Source organism: Pan troglodytes, chromosome 4 (genome assembly GCF_028858775.2).
Source record: "Pan troglodytes isolate AG18354 chromosome 4, NHGRI_mPanTro3-v2.0_pri, whole genome shotgun sequence".
NCBI lineage: Eukaryota > Metazoa > Chordata > Mammalia > Primates > Hominidae > Pan > Pan troglodytes.
This window is the reverse complement of record NC_072402.2, coordinates 93167331-93192923: the sequence shown is the minus strand read 5'-3', so window position 1 is coordinate 93192923 and position 25593 is coordinate 93167331. Positions and strand designations below refer to the sequence as shown.

The following is a 25593-nucleotide window of genomic DNA, read 5'->3' as shown; positions in this document are numbered from 1 at the left end:
CTCCTCCTCCTCCTTCTTCTTCTTTCCTTTTATTATTGAGTTGTAGGAGTTTTATTTTGGAAATAAGCCTTTTAGCAGACAGGGCTTGCAAATATTTCATTCCACTTCACAGGCTGCTTTTCACTCTGTAGATTGTTTCCTTTGTTGCATTAAAAATTTATGACTTGATATAGTCCCATTTGTCTGTTTTTGTTATTATTGCCTGGGATTTGCAGGTCATATCAGATTAATCATTATCAAGACTAACGTCATAAAGCTTTACCCCTATTTTTTTTCTTTTAAGAGTTGTGCAGTTTCAGATTTTATGTTTAACTTGTTAATCCAGTTTGAATTAGAGTTTGTGTATGATATACAAAAAGAAGCCATTTTCATTCTTCTGTATATAGATAATGAGTTTTCACTGCATTTTGTTTGTTTGTTTGTTTTGTTTTGTTTCGTTTTTTGACACGGAATCTCACTCTGGCTGGAGTGGAATGGTGCATCTTGGCTCACTGCAAGCTCTGCCTCCTGACTTCACAGGATTCTTCTGCCTCAACCTCCAGAGTAGCTGTGATTACAGGCCCGCACCACCACACACAGCTAATTTTTTTGTATTTTTAGTAGAGACAGGGTTTCACTATGTTGGCCAGACTGGTCTTGAACTCCTGACCTCGTGATCCACCTGTCTCTGCCTTCCAAAGTGCTGGGATTACAGGCATGAGCCACCTCGCCCGGCCTGTTTTTAAAGAGACTATCCTTTTCTCATTGTGTATTCTTAGCAACCTTGTTGAAGATGATTTTACTACCTACGTCTGGATTTATTTAGAGGCTCTACTCTGTTCCACTGGCCTACATATCTGTCTGTATGCCATTACCATACTATTTTAATTACTGCAGCATTTTAAAATATTTTGAAATCAGCAAGTGTGTTGCCTCCAGCTTTGTTCTTCTTTTTCAACATTGTTTTGCTTCTTCAGGGCCTTTGTCTTTCCACATATATTTTAGAATTGTTCTTTGCTCTCTCTGTAAAAAAATGTCATTTGGATTTTGATAGGGATTTTACTGTACTTGTAGAGTTAAAATGTAGTATAGACATTTTATGAGAGTGCCACAGATAACATTATATACATAAAAGCTTAATGCTTTTCCAATAAGATCAGGAACAAAGCAAGGATGCCCACTCTTACCACTTCTTTTCAAAATAGTACTGGAAGACATAGCCAGAGCAATTAGGCATTTAAAAAAAATAAAAGGGAACTAAATCAGAATGAAATAAGTAAAACTGTCCTTGTTTGTAGATAATATAATATTACATATATAAAAAAACAGGCTCCACAAAAAACAAAAATTGTTATAACTAATAAACAAATTCGGTAAAGTTGCAGACATAAAATCAACAAAAAAAATTAGTGGCATCTATACACACTAATAAAAATTATTTGAAAAAGCTAGAAAAATAATCCCATTTATAATAGCATTGAAATGAATAAAATCTGTATAAATAAACTAAGGAAGTGAAAGTCTCATGCACTGAAAATTATAAAACATGGATGAAAAATGTAAAAAGACAAAAGGAAGTGAAGGACTTATACACCGTAAACTAGAAAACATGGATGAAAAATGTAAAAAGACAAATAAATGGAAAGACATTCAGTGTTCATGGTTTAAAATATTTATTTGAACCTGGCACGGTGGCTCGAGACCTGTTCGAGACTAGCCTGACCAACGTGGTGAAATCCCATCCCTACCAAAAATACAAAAATTAGCTGGGTGTGGTGGCACACGCCTATAATCCCAGCTGCTTGGGAGACTGAGGCAGGAGAATCTCTTGAACCTGGGAGGCAGAGGTTGCAGTGAGCCGACGTTGTGCCACTGCACTCCAGCCTGGGTGACAGAGCGAGAGAGACTCCATCTCAAAAATAAAAAAATCATTTGATAAACTTCTAAAGACAAAAATGTATAATTTTAAATGTACATGTATGGATACTAAGGGTTGACACACGTGTTCATGTATGTGTTTGTGTTTACTCAATGTTCAACAAATATTTTTCTCAGCTCTCTTTCATAAGCATTGGAGAATACACCTGACATAAACTCACAGCAAAGTAAGAAAGACATTAGCTTTTAGTCTAACTAAACTAAATGTCTGAATAAACTGTATGTTCAACCAACATATCTTTTCCTGTGTAAAACACCCTCTTCTTTTAAACAAACAATCCCTTGACCTTAACCATATGGTTTTATCAAGATCTACCATTACTAAAAGATCTATCTTCCTTGATTCTGTGAATTGGCATGGGAAAAGCATGAGACCCAGATGTTATAGGATCCCTCCTTCGTTCTCACAGTTGATTGGTGAAGGGTAGGCAGTTGTTTCAAACATCTCCAAAAAGAGTATATTTCTCAAAAATGTTGAATGGGAACTAGAAAATAACTTTCATCTCTCTTTGGTGGCACAGCTACGAAATACTAAGAAGAGGCTTTTGTCAATGGTCGTGTTTCCAAAATTGATGTTGAAAGGCCAAATTTGAGGGCATAAAATCAGCATCAAAGAGAAGCCATGTGATTTGCACTGGCCTTGAAAATATCATCATGTTCCTGAAAAGTCACATCTATAATGGGACACTGTTTTGCTCAACAAAATGTATAGACATATTACAAAATAAATTGGTACAAATTCTCTAAAATATTTTGAGACAGAGACTAGAAGGAGTCAATTTTTTTGGATGCTGTGGTCTCCAAGGTCCAACTAAACCAGAATTAACCACTATTACATAAGCCTTCAAAAACCTGTCAAGTAGTTAATACTAGGATGGTAACACTAGAAAACCAAAGATGTCTTAGTTAACAGAGATAAATAAATACATTATAGAATTACTATGATGATAGCGTTATAAAGAAGGTTGTTTTCACAAAGCGGATTGCAAAAAACTGTTCAAATGGGTCACAAAAGACTCACGGCCCAGAAAACATTTAGGCTTGGTCTTAAAATATGAAAGAGATTCCTGGTACAGGCAGATTATGTTTATAGAAAAAAAACCTGATAATTCTTGACACATTTTAAGAATTGCAAGAATAGTAACTTCCCCATTCACTATGTCCCATTAAACAAAGGAGTGCATTAAGATTAATATTTTGTACACTCTCCATTGAGTTGAGAATTATAATTTGTAAATTAAGAGTCAACTTTTAGTAGACAGCCTGCAAGGCGGCCACATTTTATCCATGCATCCTGCTGATCATGTCCTTGAGTAATCATTTCCTCTTGAATGTTGGCTAGATATAGTGGCTCACTTATGATGGAGTTCAGCAAAAGTAATCGGACATCTCTTACAAGACTACGTTACAAAAAGACTGTGGCTTCTATCATGGGAACACTTTCTCACTCCCTCTTGTATCACTCTCCGGGGCAAGCTATCTGTCATGTTTCATTGCAGCCCATAGAGCAAGTGACTGATGCCTGCCAAAAGCCATGTGAGTAAGCTGGAAGCAGAAACCAGCTCCACCTCCACTGAGGTAAGCCTTTGGGCAAGACCTCAGCCCCTGCTGACTTCTACACTGGAATCTCATAAGCATGAACCAAAGGCGCTCATCAAAACCATAGCTAGATTCCTGACCTACAGAAATTGTGAAATAATAAATATTAGTTGTTTTAATATGCCAATTGGAATGCTTTGCAACACAGGCATAGATAAACTATACACACTTTTGCAGTAGTTGCCAGTGATTTGCTAATTCAAATGAATTCTTTTATTGTTCTTGTCATCCTGGGGCACTGTGAGTTATGTTGAGGAAAACTGAAAACCCAAATAAACAAACAAACAAAACATGATTCTATTGCACCCTTATTGCTGATTATTTCTCCTCCTATGATTTTATACTTTGATATATTTCTAATAGAAAAAAAACAAATAAAAATGTCATGAAACACACACGTATGCTGTCAAATCTTAATGTTTTGGTGTATTTGCTTCAGTTCTCATTTGATAAAGTAACATATTATTGAAGGCATAGGTGATGCTTCTAAGTGAGCCATTTGCTATAATCAAATTCTCAGCTCATCTTCCCGGAACCATGATCATCCCCTTATATAACTTAAAAATATTAATGTAATGTGTTTCCACAAATACATATTCAAATAGTATGGTTATTTAGATTTTATGTTTATATTCATCTTTTTTTGTATTTTTTATTCAAAATCATAATTTGAGATGTAACTAAGATGTCGCATATAGTTCTAGTTTGTTAATTAGAATGTAGTGTTTATTTTAATAATATGCTACAAGTTATCTAATCTTCTATTTTTCTAATTTAGAAATAGTCAAATGAATTTTACTTTACATATCTCCTTATTCACATGCAGGAAAATTTACTTAGGCTACAGCTATAAAAAAGGCCCTCTCTAGAGTTTTAGAACACAGACCTTCCCTGGTTGTATCACTACTTTGCTAATATCTCAGTTTCATTACAGACTTATCTTTCACTTTTTTCTTAAAAGAGAGTATTGTCCGTAACTTAGTACCTCATTTCTATTCCTTATATACACACTCTAGAAAGGTACATTTGTCCCTGTGGTTTCAACATCAACATATAAACTTATGGCTCCCAAATGAATAGTCACTTCTACTATATCCTGAGTTTCTGTTAAAATATTCAAAGGATGGTCATCTCCAACTTTACGCTGGGCATTTACAATCTTGCATCTTTTTTAAAAAAAGGAAATTGAAACTATTTGGAAAATTTAAAATGTAGAACAATGAAAAAAGAATAAATTGTTTAAAGTTTGCAACAAAAGAAGGACATAGGAAACTGAATGAACCAAATATGAAGGTTAAACTTCATATAACACTCCCCATTTGCTGATACAAACTATATTGAAAACAAAACAAATAAAAACAAGAAATGAAAAAACTAAATGATAATTGTATTTTTAAAATATCAATTTGATAACAAAATTAAATTATCTCCTCACTTCCCTAAAATTGTTTATGTCCATGAAACTTACAGCTGTTAAATAATTATGTTTAGTATTAAAAATTACTCAAGTTGGCTGTAGCAAAGGACATCCCACAATGAAGAGATGTGTTATCTTTAGTAAATTCCAGCTATTTAAGCCACATAGAAACAGTAATGGTAATATAACTTTTAGAATCTGGTTGTCCAACTTCACAGAATTACTAAAATTTGCAAATAAAATGTCAAATTTGTATTTATAACAAAGGGTTATTTATAACTATGCACTAATATGTGACTATTAATGAAAAATTGGAATAGACAAAATAGAAAAAAGGCAATTTGTTGTTTTATCACTAAAATAATTTTTTAAAAAAATCATATGACTCAATTGATAATGTTTATTGCTTTGTGATTGTAGTGATATCATATTTAGTATTCTACCATAAAAGATAATAACTTTAAACTTTCAGATGTAATTTCCATATATGTGTGTGTATATATATTTACATACACAAATATATGTACACACAGTGTTATATAATAGACGCAACATATTCATAGATGTCCTAAGATTACATAATCTAAAAGACATGGATCATGAATCTAGTTGATATAATGAAGAAATTGATGTAAACAATATCTGTTATATAATGGATTATGTGTCTTTTTTATAAAAATTCAAGTCATTTAACATGTATTTTCAAAATGCAAGAATTTATTTTTCAAGTATTTACTAAGTAAAACAGATGTTATGCTGCTTTACACATAGCTCTGCTTTTATGAATATAAAAATATTCATATTTATTATGCTGGCCCAGTACACTTACAGTATATATTTTGGTCATCATATACATAAGTGAGAAAAGAACACCCCCAGTTATTAATAGTCATCAGCTCTGTGACGATATTTCATCTGATTTGTGTAGCAGTAAAGAGTGACTAAAAAAACACAGAGCCGGCCAGGCGTGGTGGCTCACGCCTATAATCCCAGCACTTTGGGAGGCCGAGGCGGGCAGATAACGAGATCAAGAGATCGAGACCATCCTGGCTAACACGGTGAAACCCCATCTCTACTAAAAATACAAAAAATTAGCCGGGCATGGTGGTAGGAGATGCCTGTAGCTGAGGCAGGAGAATCTTTGAACCCGGGAGGCAGAGCTTGCAGTGAGCCGAGATCGCACCACTGCACTCCAGCCTGGGCGACAGAGCGAGACTGTGTCTCAATAAAAACAAAACAAAAACAAAAACAAAACAGAGCCTCAATAGAAAGAAATCCAATTCCCATAATGTTCTCCATGTTTTCAGGGTGGGAGAGACAGTGAGCACTGGAGCACCTATTTAGCCATGCAACAGGGGAGCTCTTTAACTGTAAAGGTCACTTTGCTATGGATGAAGCTGGAAACCATCATTCTCAGCAAACTATTGCAAGGACAGAAAACCAAACACTGCATGTTCTCACTCATAGGTGGGAATTAAACAATGAGAACACTTGGACACAGGAAGGGAAACATCACACACCGGGGCCTGTCGTGGGTGGGGGAGGCGGGAGGGATAGCACTAGGAGATATACCTAATGTAAATGACGAGTTAATGGGTGCAGCAAACCAACATGCACATGTATACATATGTAACAAACCTGCACGTTGTGCACATCTACCCTAGAACTTAAAAGTATAATAATTAAAAATAAAAATAAAAATAAATAAGCCTCTAGAGTTTTTCAGCTGGTACCAGCTTTTAATGTCTTAAGTTAACTTATATCTACTGAGCCAGCTGTTCTCTAAAACACTAAAGTCGATGCTTAGGGTCACTAAGGGTTGTCTCTCCTCACTCCTCTAAATTAAATTATTTTTTCATACTAGATACCTAATTATTTTAACAGTAAAATATCAATAATTTATACACTTGAATTTATTTTTCTGTACTTTTTCTTGAAAAAAAGAAATATAGTTTTCATGAAGGTCTGTCCATTCTTGGCAATTATTAGATACTTTCATGAAAAAAATAGAAAGTACATGGGGAGAAATTTTTTCCTTGAATGAAATATCTACCACACTAACATGTACTATAGGATATGTAGTATTTTATTGCCTTACATTATTTTTAAGGTGGAATCCTTTTCTTATCTGGAAAAATTAAATGTATTGGTAGCACTTATGATTTAAATGCCTAAAAAAACAAAGATGGGACTTACATTAGAAAAATGGCAGATTACAAAGCTCCAAGCCTGTACACATTTGAATATTTCCCAGAGTTTTTATAAGTTTAGCTCAGCTAGTTTTAAGTTGCTTTTCAATGTTTCCATGAGGGAACAAGAGCTACATGGAAATATCAAAAAGTGACTTAAAACTAGGTGAAATAAACTTATAAAAGCTCTTGGAAATATTCAAACAAGTACAGAAAGCAAGAAAATCCTCAACTAAGGAAAAAATAAATTCAAGCATTAAGCATCTGTGGTGTTTCAACTTGCTCTTGCCCCATTCCCTTCCCAGGGCAAGGAGATCTTGGTCTGCAGGAGGTTACAAGCCAGTTTCAAGATCTGTTCTCTCTAGAAAAAGATCAACAAAATTGATTGGCTAAGAAAGAGAAAGAGGACTCTCAAATAATTACAATCAGAAATAAAGTAGAAACACTACCCTGATTTTACAGAAATAAAAGGATTTTACAAGGAAGTCCTGCAAACAAATACCAACTAACTGGAGAATGTATAAATAATGAATATATTCTTTTAAATATGACTTACCATGACAAAATTAGGAAGAAATGAAATTTCTGAATAGACATACTACTAATAAGGAGAGTCAATCAGCAATCAAAAACTTCCCAAGAAAGAAAAGCCCTGCAACAGATGGCTGTACTGGTTTAATTCTACTAACCATTTAAAGGAGAATTAACATAAATTCTCAAAATCTTGCAAAAAGTAAAAAAAGAGGGAAATTACCTAATTTATTTTATAAGACCAGCATTCTCCTGAAACCAAAAATAGACAAAGACACTAAAATAATAGAAAATTAAAAACCAATATTCCTTATGAATATTAATACAAAAATTATTAACAAAATACTAGTAAACTGATTTCAGCATAATATCAAAGGAATGTACACCCTGAGCAATTGGGATTTTTTTTCCTGGAATACAAGCTTAGTTCAACATATGAAAATCAATTAATTTTCATTTCCATTAACAGAATAAAGAAAAAAATCACAAGGTCATGTCAATTCTACAGAAAAAGCAATTGACAAAATTCAATTCCATTTTATGATTTAAAAAAACATAAAATAGAACTATAAATAAAAGAAACTTCCTCAACATAATAAAAGCCGTATGTTAAAACCCCACAACTAATATCACTAAAATGGTGAAAGACTAAATGCATTTACTGTAAGACCAGGAACAAAAGAGGATGCCTACTTTTGAACTTTTATTCAACATAATACTGGAAATCCTAGCCAGAGTAATAAGGCAGGAAAAAGAAATTAAAAGCATCCAAATTGGGAAGGAAGTAATACAATTATCTCTGTTCACAGATGACATGATCTTATACATAGAAAGCCATAGGGAGTACACAAATACACATACACCTCCACATACAAACACACACAAACTTTTAGAACTAATAAAGTTACAAGATAATGCAATAATTGCAAAAGAAAATAAAGCAATTCCATTCTTAATACCGTAAAAATGATAAAATATTTAGGAATAAATCTAACAAAAAATATGTGCACTGACAATGACAAAATATTGTGGAAATAAATTAAAGACATAAATAAATGCAAACTATTATAAGTTAACACTGCAACACACACACACACACACACACACATACACAATCCAATCTTTTAAATAGGCAAAGAACTGGAATAGACATCTCTCCAAAAAAGATAAAAAATTAAAATTAAAAAAAAAGAAGACAATGACTAGTGTTGGTGAGGATGTGGAGAAATTAGAACTCTTGTGCCCTGTTAGTGGAGGAGTGAAATGGTATAGCCATTGTGGAGAGCAGTATGGAGGCCTCTAAAAAAATTAAACATGGCAGGGCATGGTGGCTCATGCCTGTAATCCTAGCATTTTGGGTGGCCGAGGCAGGTGGATCACCTGCAGTCAGGAGTTCAAGATCAGCCTGGCCAACATGATAAAACCCTATCTCTACTAAAAGTACAAAAAATTAGCTGGGCATGGTGGAGGGCACCTGTAATCCCAGCTAATCAGGAGGCTGAGGCAGAAGAATCCCTTGAATCCAGGAGGCGGAGGGTGCAGTGAGCCAAGATCGCACCATTGCACTCCAGCCTGGTGAAGAAGAGCGAAACTCCATCTCAAAAAAAAAAAAAATAAATAAATAAACATAAAATTACCATATGATCTAGCAATTCCGCTTCTGGATATATACTTAAAAGCACTGAAAGTGGGGTGTTACACCCATATTCACAGCCACCTGACTCATGATAGCCAAAAGGTAGAATCACTCCAAACATGCAGCAACAGAGGAACTGATAAAATGCAGTACACACATTAAATAAAATATTAATTATCATTACAAAAGAAGTTAAAATTTGATACATCTTACAGCCTGGATGAACCTTGAAACATTATGTTTACCAAAGTTAGCCAGGCGCAGAAAGACAAATATTGCATGATTCCACTTATATAAAGTACCTAGAACAGTAAAATTCATAGAGATAGAAAGTTGAAAAACCAGAGACTCAGGAGAGGGAAAATGGGAAAGTACTCATTAAACAATGGGTACAAAGTTTTACTTTTGCAAGACGAAAAGACTTCTGTATTTCAATAGTACCATTGGTTGCACAACAATATGAATATACATAGTGTTATTTAAATGCACATATTAGAGTTGTTAAAAGGATAAATATTATTGTATATATTTTTAACTACAAAAAATAAAATCAAAATGAGAACAACTAGTAATTGAGCTGTTTTTCAGAATAGAAAAATGAAGAAGAGACACAACAAATGCTGGGAATTTATGATGAAAATCTGACCAAAATCACAAAAAGTAATATTACTACCAAAATATATAATTATCTTCAAAATGCTAGTTTTGCTTGGATTTTCAGTGTGTGAGGCTTAGATTTTCTGAGATATGAGGTAGGGCAATGTGCATTTTTCAATTTTAGGCACCAAATTGTTTATAGTATCAATAAAATATATATAAATATATAAATTATAAATACATAAATAAATATATATAAATTATATTCTCACTCATTAGAATTTTTTTTCCTTTTTAATTTCTTCAAGTAGTACTAGAATAATTTATTCTGGTTTTAAGACTACATAATTTTACACAGCTTAGGAATACAGATCTCACTGTGTAACAGCTTTGTAGCTGGATGCACCATAGTTTTCTATGCCACATGTGATCCTTTCACATAATTTCTTAGACTGCATCATAATATACTACTGATTATGGAAAATACACTTAAGGAAGGAAGACATGGTGGGAATAATAAAAGGGCATTTGTCTCACTGAGGCTTGTCCCTTTTAATATACTTTCTTTTCCTCCAGGACAGCACTGATTCTAGTTGCTTTTTAAAAGACCTTGTGTCTTTACTACAGTAATTTTGTCATTTACTTGAATAAGTCATTCCCTATGATTACCCCAAGGCCCTATCTTACAAAAGCTGTAATAAATTTAATCATTACATTTGTTAGAACTATTTACTATTTTATAGTATTTACTTGAGAAAGTGAGATGCTTCTCAGGGAAAACTGACTGACATGTGAGAGGTTAGAAACTATGATGTCTGACTTACAGAGTTTGCCTGTCTTTCCTGATAAAATTAACCAGAGAGTTTTTATAATCTCCACTTTAAATGTTTATGCAAATACAGTTTATGCTGAGAATGCTAATTTCAAATTAAAACACACACACACACACACACACACACACACACAAGTATTCTGAGATTTTCCTGCATTTAAGAGACTTATGCTGAATATTGATTATTAAGCATTGTGGTTGGCTCTACGTGCAATGTTTTTTAAAACATAAATAAAGTAAATTTAAGTACTACTGCCATTTGAATGCCATAAATAAAAAGGGCAATTTTCCTCTATCAGAATCTTTACTGTTCTAAGAAATATCTTTAAAATCGTTTAACCCAATACATTCTGTTTCTATGTGTCAACATGCACTATAGGAAAGCTGATTATTCTATAGAATGTTATTTTTTTCTCTCAAGTATTATAGTGGAACACTTTGTTTTCTCTCACTCTTAATCATAAATAACACATAAATGCTTGAAGAAAGACTATTAGAAATTTTAATTGAAATTCAGTCCACTTTTTAAGCATTCGTTGAAGGTGTGCAAATTGATTTGTAATGCCTAACTATAGGAATCAAATTATTTCCAAGAAATATATGCTTATTACCATAAACATACCTACCTAAACAAAACATTATGTAAAGGAAAAGGAATTATTCTGTAACTTTATTATAGTACACAACAACATAGATTAAAAACAAACCATAATACAATTGAAATGTGATGACTAGTACGTTTCTAAACGGAGAACTCCATATAATTTCAAAATATTCAATTCTAAAATCAGAAGAATGTAATACTATTATTTATTTATAGCTGTTACTTTGTCAGAAAGAATATGATCTACAGGTGTATGTGTCTTATTTAATATAATAAATACATAATAAATTAATTTTCAATTATCTTTATAAACTAAATATCATGATGTAAGATAAAAATATTGTGTTTCTATGAAGGCTAAATGAAAATAAAATAATAATATTACTCATTTAAAGATAATTTAATAATTTCATCTTTGTTTTAGAGTTCATCCTTTCAATTTAGCCACATAGAATACAAATTGATATAGAATACATCTAATTATCTTCCATAATCTTTCTATTTAAACTTAAGCGGAATGATCTTTCAAATCTGGATATGATGGAGGGGTATATCTAACTCTGTCATATAAAACAACTATAAAAGCTGCACAGTATACAGAAAATGACTGTTTTAAGGCATTGAAGAGCAATTAATGTAGGGAACTCAGGATGGAGTATGATTCTTGAGAGAAAGAAACCATAACAAAACAAATTTTATATGCACATATACTGAGGGCATTTAAAAATATGTAGTGCTGGGTGAAAGAGTCCAAGCAAAAATTGTGTAGCTTTTGGAGACAGGTTGGAGTTCAGAGCTGGCACAGGGGCTGAGAAATTGAGGACAAAAGCACTGAGAAGAAGAAACCTCAGGTAAGCGAGGAAAAAAACAAATGCAATTTTTCTTGTGGTAATTGTAGACACATCCACTACTTTGACACTTGTAGAGGCTCTGAGAAACCAACAGAAAGTGCATCTGGAAGGCAAAGGCGCTAGGCAGAGATTTCAGCAGCCGTGAGTTACTGGGGAGTCAGAAATTGGTAAACACTTGAGACCAGTGGAGAGTAAGTAAAGAAAGATCCGATTCCAGGAGTAAGAGCTACTTCCCGGAAGTAAGGAGAGAAATACAATAAGCTAGTGCTAACAGAATCCAACTGATTTAAGTAATCCACACTGTATATGTCTGCAAGAAATAACTCGCCCCTCTTTGAAAGATTGCATAATCATGAACCTCTGCAACTCTTTTATGTAATGTTCAATCAGTAATTCAAAGGCATGATTAAAAATGAGCATTGGCTAAAACTAAGAAGGAAAAAATTTAAAAAATGACCCAGGCATGATTATGATATTAGAATTCTACAAAAAGTTTTGAAATAAGTATGGTTAATATGTTTAAATAAAGAAAAGGGTGGGGAATTTCAACAGATACCAATAATCTTTATCTACTAAACCGAATAAAAATTTTAGAACAAAAATGTCAATGCTGAAGTGTGTACTTAATGGATTTAATAGATGGGTTTAATTGCTGAACAAACAGCAGAAGAAAGGATTGGTGTACTAGAACACAGGTTAATATAAAATATCCAGGTTAAAGAAGACTGTAGAAGACTGTAGAATAATAATTATTATACAGCAAAGACAGTAATAGATGAATGTTATATAACTGAAAGACCTAGCTGACATACTTTGTAGAACTAATAGAAAAGAAGTGAGAAAATGAGGTCGAAGAAATACTTGAAAAAATTCTGACCCAACAGTTTCTCAAAACTAACAAAAGATAGCTTAAAAAATCTTTACAACCATAAGTCAGATTTTTAAAAAGTAAATACCTAGGTGCATCAGATTTTTAAAAAGTAAATACCTAGGTGCATTGTAGGTTAAATTTTTGAAAACAAAATACAACAAAGAATATCTTAATAGAAGAAAGGTCCATTAAACTACAGTAAACTATTGTAAGTAAAGGAATTCTACAGTTGATTTTTCAATGAACAAAATGGTAAACAGCAAATTATATTAATAATTATTGAAGTGGAGAAAATCCTTCAAACTAAAATTCTATTCTGATTGGAAATACCTTCTGCAAATAAAGGCAAAATTGTAAATTTATATAGAAAAGCTGAGAAAATTCATTGGCAGTTTTCTGTCACTAAAAATGGGAAAATAATATTTTAAGAAATTTACAATTCCCTTTAGAAAACAATAATTCTAGAAGGAAACACAGAAATTCAAGGAGAAATAAATAGTACCAGGAAGGGTAAATTATTACTGACTTAAAAAATAATGATTTGCTATTTAACACAACAGCAACAATGACACTTTCATATAGGACTGAATATATAAGATGACAAAAAATAGAAAAAACAACAACAAAGGGTTAATGATATTAAACAGTTTTAAAGTTGTTCTATTGTCAAGCAATGAAATTATAATTTAAGGTAGAGTGAAATAAATAATAATATCTACAGTATTTTTTAAATAGAAAAAAGTATAAAAATGTAAAATTTTTAAAAAGTGAATGGAGGAGAAAATGAATGAAATTAAATAATTCAAAGAATATGAGAGAGGGGAAAAAAGGAGAAGAAAAGATTAGACAAATAGCAAATGATATACCTAAATGAAACTATATCAGTAATTAAGGTAATTATAAGTGTAGTAAATCAACAAAAGCAAGAGAAATTATAATGTCATTTTAAACTAAACAACAACAAAAATATTAGCTAAGTGGTCACAAGAAACATTTATAAATTAAGAATAAAAAATTAAGAGCAATAAAGTTTGAAAGTACAATTATAGAAAACATTATACCACACAAACCATAACCAAAAAGAAATGAAGAAAAAAAAAGAAACCTCTGGAATAGCTATAGGAGACAAATTAGACTTTAAGGTATGGAGTATTATTAGAACTATAGACATATATTTCACAATAAAACAATTTTAATCAAGAGAAAGATATCAAAGCCTTCGATCTGTGTGCATCCAATAGCATGGTTTCAAACTGCATCTAAGAAAAATTAAACAGAGGAAAAAAAGAGAAATGGAAACATCCAGTATCATCTTGGAAGACTTTAACATCTCTCTCAATAACAGACAAGCAAAAATTCTATAACAATATAGAAAATTGGAATGGTACAAGGAATAAACTTAAATGAAATTTACATATGTAGAATACTAAACATGCAGCTGCAGAATTTATCTTATTTCAAAGTGAGTAGGAACAGTTATCAAAATCAAATATATACTGGCATTTTAAAGAAATGCTCAAAACGTTTCAAAATATATGCCTACAACTATACTAAAATGACCCAGATATCATTTTCAAAAGACACTAGAAAGACCTCAATTCTTTGATAATTAAAAAAAAATCCTGCATATTTTGACGGGTCAAGGGAGAAGCTTTGTTTTCTTTCTCTTTTAATTTGTTTCAAACAAAATTTTAATGATGAAAATATTATATAAATTCATATTTGTACCCATAACATTGAAAATAATAAAAAACAACAGCTCCCCCCCGAAAAAAAACATATCAATGCCAATATGTTCAGCAATATTTTCTTTCTCATTAACATTAGAAATTACCCAAACCAGTTAAACAATTGTGATGTTTACTAACTTTATGGGAAATACTGCCATCTATTGAATTTTTAGAGCTTGATCCTCCAATATTACATGGCACTAAACCAACTGCAGTCACAAGTGAGTTTACGTTCTTGGCAATTAGCTATCATTTAAGTTCTGGAGAAAGTTATGTTAGATTAAGCTAACATAATGATAGCAAATTTCCAAAAACTGAAGCTCACTTGTGACTGCAGTTGGTTTAGTGCCATGTAATATTGGAGGATCAAGCCCTAAAGGTTGATTCATTGTGATTATTTGGCATGTGTTATGCTTCTTTCTGTTACTAGATGACTTACCTTACAAGAGCAATCCTCAATACAACAATATAATTCCTTCCATTTAGGATATAGAAGGTTTGTTTTGTAAACTTTCATGTAAGGTATTGAATTTTATATGCATATGGTTTGTGCAGAATAAATAAATGTCAGTGACTTTTTAATCTATCCAGGAATAAGTTATGCAACAACCATAACCCAGAATACAGTTTTTAAAAACTAGAATAGGAAATGGCAGAATAAAATAGATTACCTTTAATGAAAGAACTAACACTAGGGAATTTTATATCTTTAGATGGATGATTTTCTCTAGAAGGAGAAGTGCACATTGTTTGTGTACTTTGAGTAGAATTTCAAGCCATAGATGGGCTGATTTGTTTTCTTTCACTATGAGTCCTTTTGTTTTGTTTTGTTTTGTTTGAGTGGCTCCTTTTCCAACACCATGCAGCCCAGAGGTAGGCATCAATTTGAATTAAATAGTAGCTACCCTTGTAGTTGGGCATGCATTATCCAGTCTCTATGCTCCTTTTTCACATTCCTGATACTGACAAGCAGCCTGTTTCCTCCAAGACATTTATCTGACTTGTATCCTAAGCTACTGAGTTTGTAACTCTCTAGAGTAGAGACATTGTAAAGCAAATTACTAGCTCTAATTTACTACCTCTTTAACACTTACTCAAAGCCTATTTACTTCAAGATAAAGTGATAACTAATTACCATGCAATATAACTAGCCTACTCACTTTCTCAAGCATGGTAGATTAAGCATGGAGGAAAAAACACTTTGAGAGAATATTTTTGCAAAATTTGTAGTTAGGGATGTTTATTCAAGTGTCAATTGTAAGAAGTATAACTGTCTCAGACAGGTGATAAGAGAAAGAAGTAGAAAGGGCAACTGTAAAAACCTCACATTAAGAGAAACAATTCAACTACTGGATCCATTTGATGACAGGATATGAACTTTATAGAATTTGAGCTGTGTATAGACTTGCGCATGTCATCGTATTTTGTGAATACAAGTCCTTATATCATTTCTTTTCTCCAAGCAGTTTACAATACTTCCCCACTAGGTACATAGCTGTTTAATAAGCTGCAATTTATGGATACATTAAAGAGCACTTTACTACAAGCTACTTTTGTCATGGTGACACCAAACTGTTGCAAAAGCAGCACTGTTTTGTTCAAATGGAGTGCAAAATAAAGTATCTTTTAAGAAACCCCAAGTGTAAACTTCTGAATGTGTAGTGCCTCCTTTTCAAAACTCTAAGAACACCTTGAAATGCAGCAGGATTTACATCTGTCAGTCATTCTGCCAGAATGTTACTGACTGAAGAAACATAGAATTCATTAGACACAATGAGTTAACTCAGAGAGTATACACTTATTCTGTTTTGTCAGGTAAAGTGATTATTTTCACTGTACACTGATGCTTCAACAATGACACTATTATTGATCAAAATAATAAAATTAGGAACAAATATCTCTTTATTATATATCTACATTCATCTATATGAATAATATTCCTTATATCCATCACAATTAAAATTTTCTGTACATCTGCAAAGTCAATCTTAATAAACCTGTAATTTTAATAATTATTTTAGGAAGAAATGGAGAAAAAGAGAGAGTGGGAGATGCTATATTTACTACAAACTAGCATTTACTGAATCCTATGATTTACAACCTGAGTTTTCTGTCTATTAAGGCTATAATATGAATGTACATCTTAAAAATAGTGGTGGTAGAATCTATTTGAAAACAAGATAGGCAAGTTGGTATCCTAAATTATAATAAAGTGTATATTCTGTTGAGTCTGAATTATCGCTTATTATCTTTTTTATCTTCAACTTCAATTGTACCAATCTATGAAATAATAACATTTACCTCATGTATATGCATATTGTTGAACTAAGTGATAACATTGATACAAAAGTTCATCCTAATCTGTAAAATGTTTTAAAATTTAATTATATTTTATGGCTCAATAAAATATGGACTTACCTATGATATATACTTTCTTCATAGAGCAAACGCCACGTGAATGCACCAGGTAACATTATCTTATCTCTGGCAACAACATTTTAAAATGATTTTTATTTAACTATGACTATGATTTGCATGTATTTAATAATAATCTTTTAATAATGATGGTTTGACAGAGTATTTAAATTCAACTAATTTACTCACTAAGAATCATTTATCAAATGCTGGGCCCTCACTGGGCTGAACACCTAAGTTTGCAAAACAATTCAGCGTCTTCCTAGAGGATCTCATAAGTGGAAGGGGATCTATGTACCTGCAGAAATTGGGATAACATGAACAAGCACGCAAAAGTGCTGTGCAAGAGGGAAAATTAGTATAACACGAACAAGCATGCAAAAGTGCTGTGCAAGAGGGAAAAAAGAGTGAGTAATTCTGCAACAAGAATTAATTGCAAAACTGTTCTAATTCTGCAACAGGAATTTCAGAGAAACTTGTAGCAGGGATTTTAACAAAGGGCTGTGAATAAGGAAAAATTTTAGTTGAAGTAAGGAAGTACAAAGTGTTATTATATTTTAGGAGGAGGCAGTATTCCACAGTGTCTAGGCCTGAGGTGTACTGCAAATGCTATTAAGAGACAAGAGATAAAGCTGAGAAAGGCATTTCGCGCTGATTTGAGAAGAGCCTGTATGACGTACCAAAGGATCTAATTTATGACAGTTTTTAAACATTATTTGTAAGATGAACATAAGAGACAACTCCTCTGTAGGATATTTGTGATTATTAGTGACTGTCGTATAAAATGTTATCTATAGTATCTTCCATTTTTAAAAACTCAAATATATTATAATTATATCCTTTACATTCAGAACATGTCATAAACACCATCTCCCTCCAAACCCACAGGATTCATATCTCTCCTCTCCCCCCAAAATTGCCTACTGAATTATGCTTTCTGTTTTCAAGTCTTATATTTTACTCTGAGACCTCATCTTATCATATTAACTTCAACTTGCTTTTGGATGATGCGTGTGTGTGTGTGTGTGTGTGTGTGTGTGCTTACATGCATGCATTTGTATAGAGCACTTATTCATAACATGAAGAATTTTTTAAAAAAATTCAGTCACAGAATGTATGGAATAATGTTGCATGAAAAGAATGTTCACATCAAAATACCTTTTCAACATCTCCATGAATACTTTAAGAATATACAGATACTTCGCCAAAGGCAAGATGCCATTTTTTAGTACCACCACATCATTTTTAATATTTAACTTGATGCCAAATGAAACTCCGACTCTGAACACGTTCCCAATTATTTCCTAGGTTCAGAAGACAATAGCTGGAGTGATTTCATGAGTCTTACATGAAGAAGGGTGATCATATAGTACAAAAACAGAATAATTCCACTTAAGAAAACAGTAACATAACACTGTTCAAGTATTTCATTTAACTTTACATAAAAAGATAATGATAAATTCAAATCATGGAAAACAAATACGTACTTTGAGGAAAGCGTGGTGGGTTGTCATTGACATCGGTTAAGGTGATGTTGACTGTTGTAGATCCTGAAAGCCCTCCAACTTGCCCAGCCATGTCTTTGGCTTGAATGACCACGGAGTAATGTTCTCTGGCTTCTCTGTCCATGTTATGTAAGGCCGTTCTAATAACTCCTGTAATAGATATGTTTTAATAAACAGTATGAGCTATATAATAAGCAAGTATCAACAAACATACACATACATATTTTAAGAAATGTCTTTTAAAATAGCATATTTTTGGGATAAAGTCACACATCTGAGAAAAACAATATCTTACCAATGCATAAATACTGTCTCTTTGAAAAATTTACTTATTATCCCATGCCCCAAACATCCTATTAAGTAAATTAAGATGCCTATCTCTCTGCATTCCTTAAAGTAGATAGTCCCTCGGCCGGATGCGGTGGCTCACGCCTGTAATCCCAGCACTTTGGGAGGCCGAGGCCGGTGGATCACAAGGTCAGGAGTTTGAGACCAGCTTGACCAGTATGGTGAAACCCCGTCTCTACTAAAAATTAAAAAAAAAAAAATTGGCTGGGCATGGTGGCGCATGTCTGTAATCCCAGCTACTCAGGAGGCTAGGCAGGAGAATCGCTTGAACCCGGAAGATGGAGGTTGCAGTGAGTGGAGATCACGCCACTGCACTCCAGCCTGGGCGACAGAGTGAGACTCCCAACTCAAAATAATAATAATAATAATAAGTACATGGTCCCTCAAGGGCAGTCCTGCCACCCTATTCCTAGTGCTAGTGTGCTGAACATTTTACAATTTGAGCTCCTCAGAAGTGTCAACTAAGGTGGTCATATTGATTTAAGCAGAGGCTAATTTTCATCTTTCTAGAACAATTTACATAGCTTCCTGGCAGAGTTATCAATGTTTAATGATGGAAAACATTTGAGGAGTTTGGACACTTAGACAGAGATTATAGGCAGGAGGCATATTAACATGTATCAAAGACTAAGAAACTCACTATTTTTGTTAGAAAACGACTTTAAGGAGAACTCGATCTAAGTATGCAAAATAAAGAAACTGGTAAGGTTTATTCTATAAATCATCTGTAAAAAATCACATTTTTTATCTTAGTAGTGCAAAGAGGGACGTTTAACATTTTTGCATGATGAACCCTTGGATTGAATAAAGAAATGAAAAATATTAAATACCCATCTGTGATTATGCATACATAAACACCCACCTCTACATACATAAATTAAATAGCTCTGTTAATAGAGTCTTACATTTTAAAGTTAAAAACGCATATTCTGGAGGACAAAGTTTACTCAGGGTATATTAACTATGCCATAACATAGAATATTGTCCTCATGTCCATGAGATAGATTATAAACATGTGTATAAATATATGTATATTTATGTGTATATATGTATTTATATGTCTATCTATATATGCATATAATTATAAAATATAAACATATTTGATCCTTCAAACATAAGTCATTTTTTCATAAATGTATTTTCATTAAAAATATTTGAAGCATGTCATCTTTAATAAATACACCAATGACTTTCAATCAAACTCGCACTTGATTAGTTACAGTACAATTCATAAGAAGTTGTCAATTATAACTGTTACCTATAGGCTTTACCAAATACTTTTACAGACAATATCTTAATTTATGAGAAGGAGTTATATATTTATGTTAAAAATAGCCTTTTAAAAGCAGAAAGGAGTATTCAATGACTTGTTTTGTCACATTTTGAATATAAAAAAGTAAATCACTATTTCTTTTTTTTCTGAATTGATTGGCTAAGTAATAATAACTTTGAGAGGAGAGCCTCAGGTATCAGAAAAGAAGATCCCATAACTTTCACATATTGTGAACATATAATTGAGGGAATTCAGAAAAATTTTCCTGAAGCTAAATAGAAATGAAAATTATTCTTATCAAAATAAATTATAATAATATGATAATAAATGATTCATCCAACTCATGCATATGAAAAAGCCTCAAGTACCCTTATTAAAAAAAACAATGTTTTATCATATGATAATTACATTAGTAGGAATTGAATTGATACAGAAGTGAACAAGCAAAGAATTTATGAAAGAAATTTATATTTTCTACCACTTGAAAAAAGTAAAGCTGTCTTTCCTAAGGAGAATTAATTATAAATGGGATTTGTTTTTGGTGGGGAGAAATATGAGATTATTATCAAAGATAAAGGTTTACAATACAATCATTAGTGAGTTTTACAAAATGGATATGTAAAGGTAAAACTAAGTATTAATGAAGTGAATGATACATATCTACAACCACTTCCAGGATGAAATGGGAAGAAATTTGCCAGCCATATTTGCTCATGGATAGAAAAGACCATATCCAAAACGGACACATACTTCTCTGAAAGGATTGTCTCAGGATTAATTTAAAATCACAACTCTTGGCTGGGCGCGGTGGCTCAGGCCTATAATCCCAGCACTTTGAGAGGCCTAGGCAGGCAGATCACGAGGTCAGAAGATTGAGACCATCCTGGCTAACATGGTGAAACCCCGTCTCCACTAAAAATACAAAAAATTAGCTGGGCGTGGTGGCACGAGCCTGTAGTCCCAGCTACTCAGGAGGCTGAGGCAGGAGAATTGCTTGAACTTAGGAGGTGGAGGTTGCAGTGAGCCAAGATTGCGCCACTACACTCCAGCCTGGGTGACAGAGGGAGACTCCATCTCAAAAAAGAAAAAAAAAAAATCATAACTCTCTCTTCAGGATGGCCCAGCTGCATGTGCTTAGCTATGACCCCTCCTGGAGACATATAGATAATCAGAAAGTGTTACAGTCAAATTGCCATAGCAACATGATTTCAGTAAAAGATGATCACTTTCTAACCTGGAACCCAGACACATTTTCTGGGATCACTTAAAGTACAACTGATACACAGTAACTTCTTATTTCTCCTTTTAAATAGACTATATTTAGAGCAGTTTTAGGTCCTTTCACAGTAAAACTGAGCAGAAAGTACAAAGAATTCCCATATACCCTTTACTTCCTCCATGAGCACAGCCTCCCCACTAACAGTATTCCATACCAGAATGGTACATTTGATACTATTGATGAGCCTACATTGACACATCATTACTCTCCAAAGTCCAGATTTTACAACAGGGTTCACACTTGGTGTTGTATATGGTATGGGTTTTGACAACTATGGCAACATTAAACTACTTCATAGTATCAAAAAGAATAGTTTCACTGCTCTAAAAATTGTCTCTTCTCTACCGTTTATCCCTCCCCTCCATCAACCCCTGGCAACCACTAATCTTTTTACTGTCTCCACAGTTTTGCCTATTTCAAATGTTATGCAATTGGAATCATACAGTTAGCCTTTTAGATTGATTTCTTTTACTTAGTCATATGCATTTAAGGTTTCTTCATGTCTTTTCACAGTGTGGTAGCTCATTTCCTTTTAACTCTGACTAATATTCCATTATCTGCATGGACCACAATTTACTTATTTACTCACTTATTGAAGGGCATCTACTTGCTTCCAAGTTTCAGTGATTAGAAAGAAAACTGCATAAACATCTACATATGGGTTTTTGTATAAACATAAATTTTCAACTCATTTGGGTAAACACAAATAAGTGTGGTTTCTGAATTGTATAATGAATTTATCTGAAATTGTGAACAGTGTTGAAATAAGTTAGGGGAAAATGGCAAACATTTATATCTTACCAATATTGTGATAAAAATTTTTTAAATTAAATTCAAGAGTAATTCACAGCCTACGTTCCATTCTCACAATGCTTAGCATAATAGCTGTCTTTTTTTAACAGAATAAAATATATATTATGAGTAAACACACGCCTACATCCTCACCACACAGATACATACATTGATTCCCCCCCACCCAAATTTTATGCACGAAGCTACATTTGAACATAGTGAAAACATCAAGCAGAATGATCATTTTAATAAAAAAAAATTGGTTAAATGTGAAGCTATACAGGCAAAATGATCATATGCAATGATTTTCTCAGGATATTTTCAGATTACCTTGTCCTAGCTTAACTATTGCAATGCTCCTTTTCATTTTAAACAGTGTGGCAGTTTGGATGATCAATTATTTTGTCATTCTAACTTTTAGAATATTGCTATTGGTTTTCAAACTTGTGTTTACAATTATCCTGAAGTTTCCTCAATGATCAAATTGCTCATATTTCAGTCCCCAGAAATTTTGATTTAGTAATCTGAAGTGGGACTGGCTTACACACATCTCCAATAGACTATTGCATTAATCTCTTCAGGCTGCCAGAACAAAATACCATAGGCTGCGTGGTTTTAAAAACAGAGATTTATTTCTCACACTTCCAGAAGCTAGAAAGTCCAAGATCGAGGTACCAGATGATTTTATTCCTGGTGAGGTGTCTCTTCCTGGTTTGCAGATGGCCACCGTCTTACCATGTCCTCACATGGGCTTTCCTTTTTGCAAGCACTGAGAGGAGGATGGGGAATCTCCCTTTTTAAATTCTTTTAAGCCACTATTTTCATCATGAAATGACCTAATCTAAGCCTAACTACTTTCCAAAGGCCTCATCTCCAAATACCATCATATCTGGGGTTAGGAATTCAACTTATGAACTCTAGGGAGGTCGGACACAAATATTCAGTTTGATTTGTGTGCAAGTGGTTCAAGACCATATGTTGTTGAATAGGCAACAATTAAAAAGGCAAAGTCCTGCCATTATGTTTCCATGCATTTCTTCACATTTTATCTTCATCATGTCATGCCAACAAATGTATGTGTATAGGGATCAAATAGGCACATAATATACAAAATGATGTGCATTTTTCTCAATTGTAAAAGGTAAGCCAATGGATAAAGATAGAATAAACTATATAGACATAGTCCAAGTAAGAAAGTATGTTTTATTTGTTTGGTTGGCCATTTCTGACATGTATCCATGTATCCAGTATTTGCAAAATAATTTACCCTTGTCTTTGATAAAATCTTACTAAGGGAACACTGTGTAGCCTTTTCATTTAGTACATTTTTAAAGCCAAAAATACAGAGCAGCAAAATTAATTTCCATAAATTACTGCATTGTGCATTTGTTTAAAAATAAAATGCTTCTCTTTTCAATACATCCTAGGTATATGGTTACGGCATATTCTAAATGTTTGTTGGAAAGGCTTCACTGGCAATGTTTACTTCAAAAATTTTAACTTGAATTGTTGCCTCTTATTCTCTTGTGATGCTGGGTTGAATCAACAAGATGTATCATTTTGTTTTGTTTCTTATTACTTCCCTGATAAACAATTGTAGGTGCCCGATTGCCTGCAAATTACCTCTGACTACTGTTTTCCAATCACCTAGATATGTAGGGGCTTGTAATTGGGAATTACTCTCTGCTGTACACAAGTTCATAACATTGAAAATGCATCTGTGATTATAAACATTACTTGTTGAGCTTGAGTCACTAGCCTACCATATGTTTATGCCTCCTGACTAATAATATTCATATAGCAGTAGATCCTCCAAAATGTTTTCTTGCATTTTTACCCACTAAAAAGAATCCAAGATGAAAATGTTGTACACATTTTGTTTATTAGATAATACCACAGAAGACTGCAAAATAAAAATGCCTAACGGGTTAGAACAAATAAACAAGCCTGCACATTTAAATTCTTACAAAAACCTCCAAGGTAGACACACATATTTATGAGAGAAAGTGGTAAGGTTCCTTCTATGTCTAAACTACACATGTGTACTTTTGCTTATTTTTCTTTCTTTTTTTTTGAGACAGAGCCTCACTCTGACACCCAGACTGGAGTGTAGAGGTGTGATACCTGCTCACTGCAACCTCTGCTTCTCGGGTTCAAGTGATTCCCCTGCGTTCGCTTCCTGAGTAGCTGGGACTACAGGCATGCACCACCATGCCCAGCTATTTTTTGTATTTTTAGTAGAATTGGGGTTTCACCATGTTGGCCAGACTGGTCTTGAACACCTGGCCTCAAATGATCCACCCACTTTGGCCTCCCAAAGTGTTGGGATTACAGGCATGAGCCACCGTGCCTGGCCTACTTTTGGTTCTTTTTCTTAATTTGTTCAGTTTTTCATTTATTCATTTAACATCTATTATTTTACAGAAAATGGGTAGGACTCCCAGTGTTTCTCTAATGGGACATGTGGACCACTTAATAACTAAATCATGTAAAGTGCTCATTATCATGCAAATCTACTCACATCTTCGACCTACTGAATTAGAATCCAGGGCAGTGGGTCCCAGGCATAAGTTTTGTGACAAGTTGCCCCAGAGATTCTTGTGAATGTACAAATTTGAAATATCTATCTATTTAACCACATATGGTACCTGGCCTTAAGGTTCTCATATTTCATTGGAGGATCTGCTTATTCAAATTAATATGAGTACTAAGAGATTTAGATATATGTAAAAGTTTTATTAACCATTTTCTAAATGAAGGCACTAAACATCTTGGCAGCAATAAGTCTTCTCTTCAACTGCCTGATTATGGTGATTTAGGTACCTATAAAATTCTTTATGTTATCTACACAATTTATATTTAAGTATTTTAATATTTAGTATATTATATGCTATATATATTACACATTCTGAATTTTCCCAAACGATTTTATGAAGATAATGCATCTTCCATAAATTCTTGTCTGTATAGAAAACAAAAATAATCAGACATTTAACGGATGCATATCCATCAGCAGCATAATCCAGAAATCTGTTTTCTTCATTCATCATTGCCAACTCAATGTGTGCTGAATGTGTTTCTACTCTGTATAAAATGTGAGGTATAAACACATATAAGATACAACTTATGAAGTTGAAATGCTATGATTAGAATGTTCAATGATATGGAAACAGATATGCAAATCTGTAAAGTAATACAGAAAACACT

General features: G+C 33.1%; 1 protein-coding gene across 7 annotated transcripts in view; it reads right to left on the bottom strand.

Annotated features, from left to right (window-relative positions):
- The window catches only part of CDH18 (cadherin 18), a 1109578-nt gene that overhangs the window by 128456 nt on the left and 955529 nt on the right, over positions 1-25593 (bottom strand). For all 7 annotated transcript variants that reach the window (XM_063811379.1, XM_063811380.1, XM_063811382.1 and 4 more), the window contains one exon: positions 18677-18844. In XM_063811379.1, coding sequence (XP_063667449.1) covers positions 18677-18844 — 168 coding nt within the window. The remainder of the gene's footprint in view (positions 1-18676; positions 18845-25593) is intronic.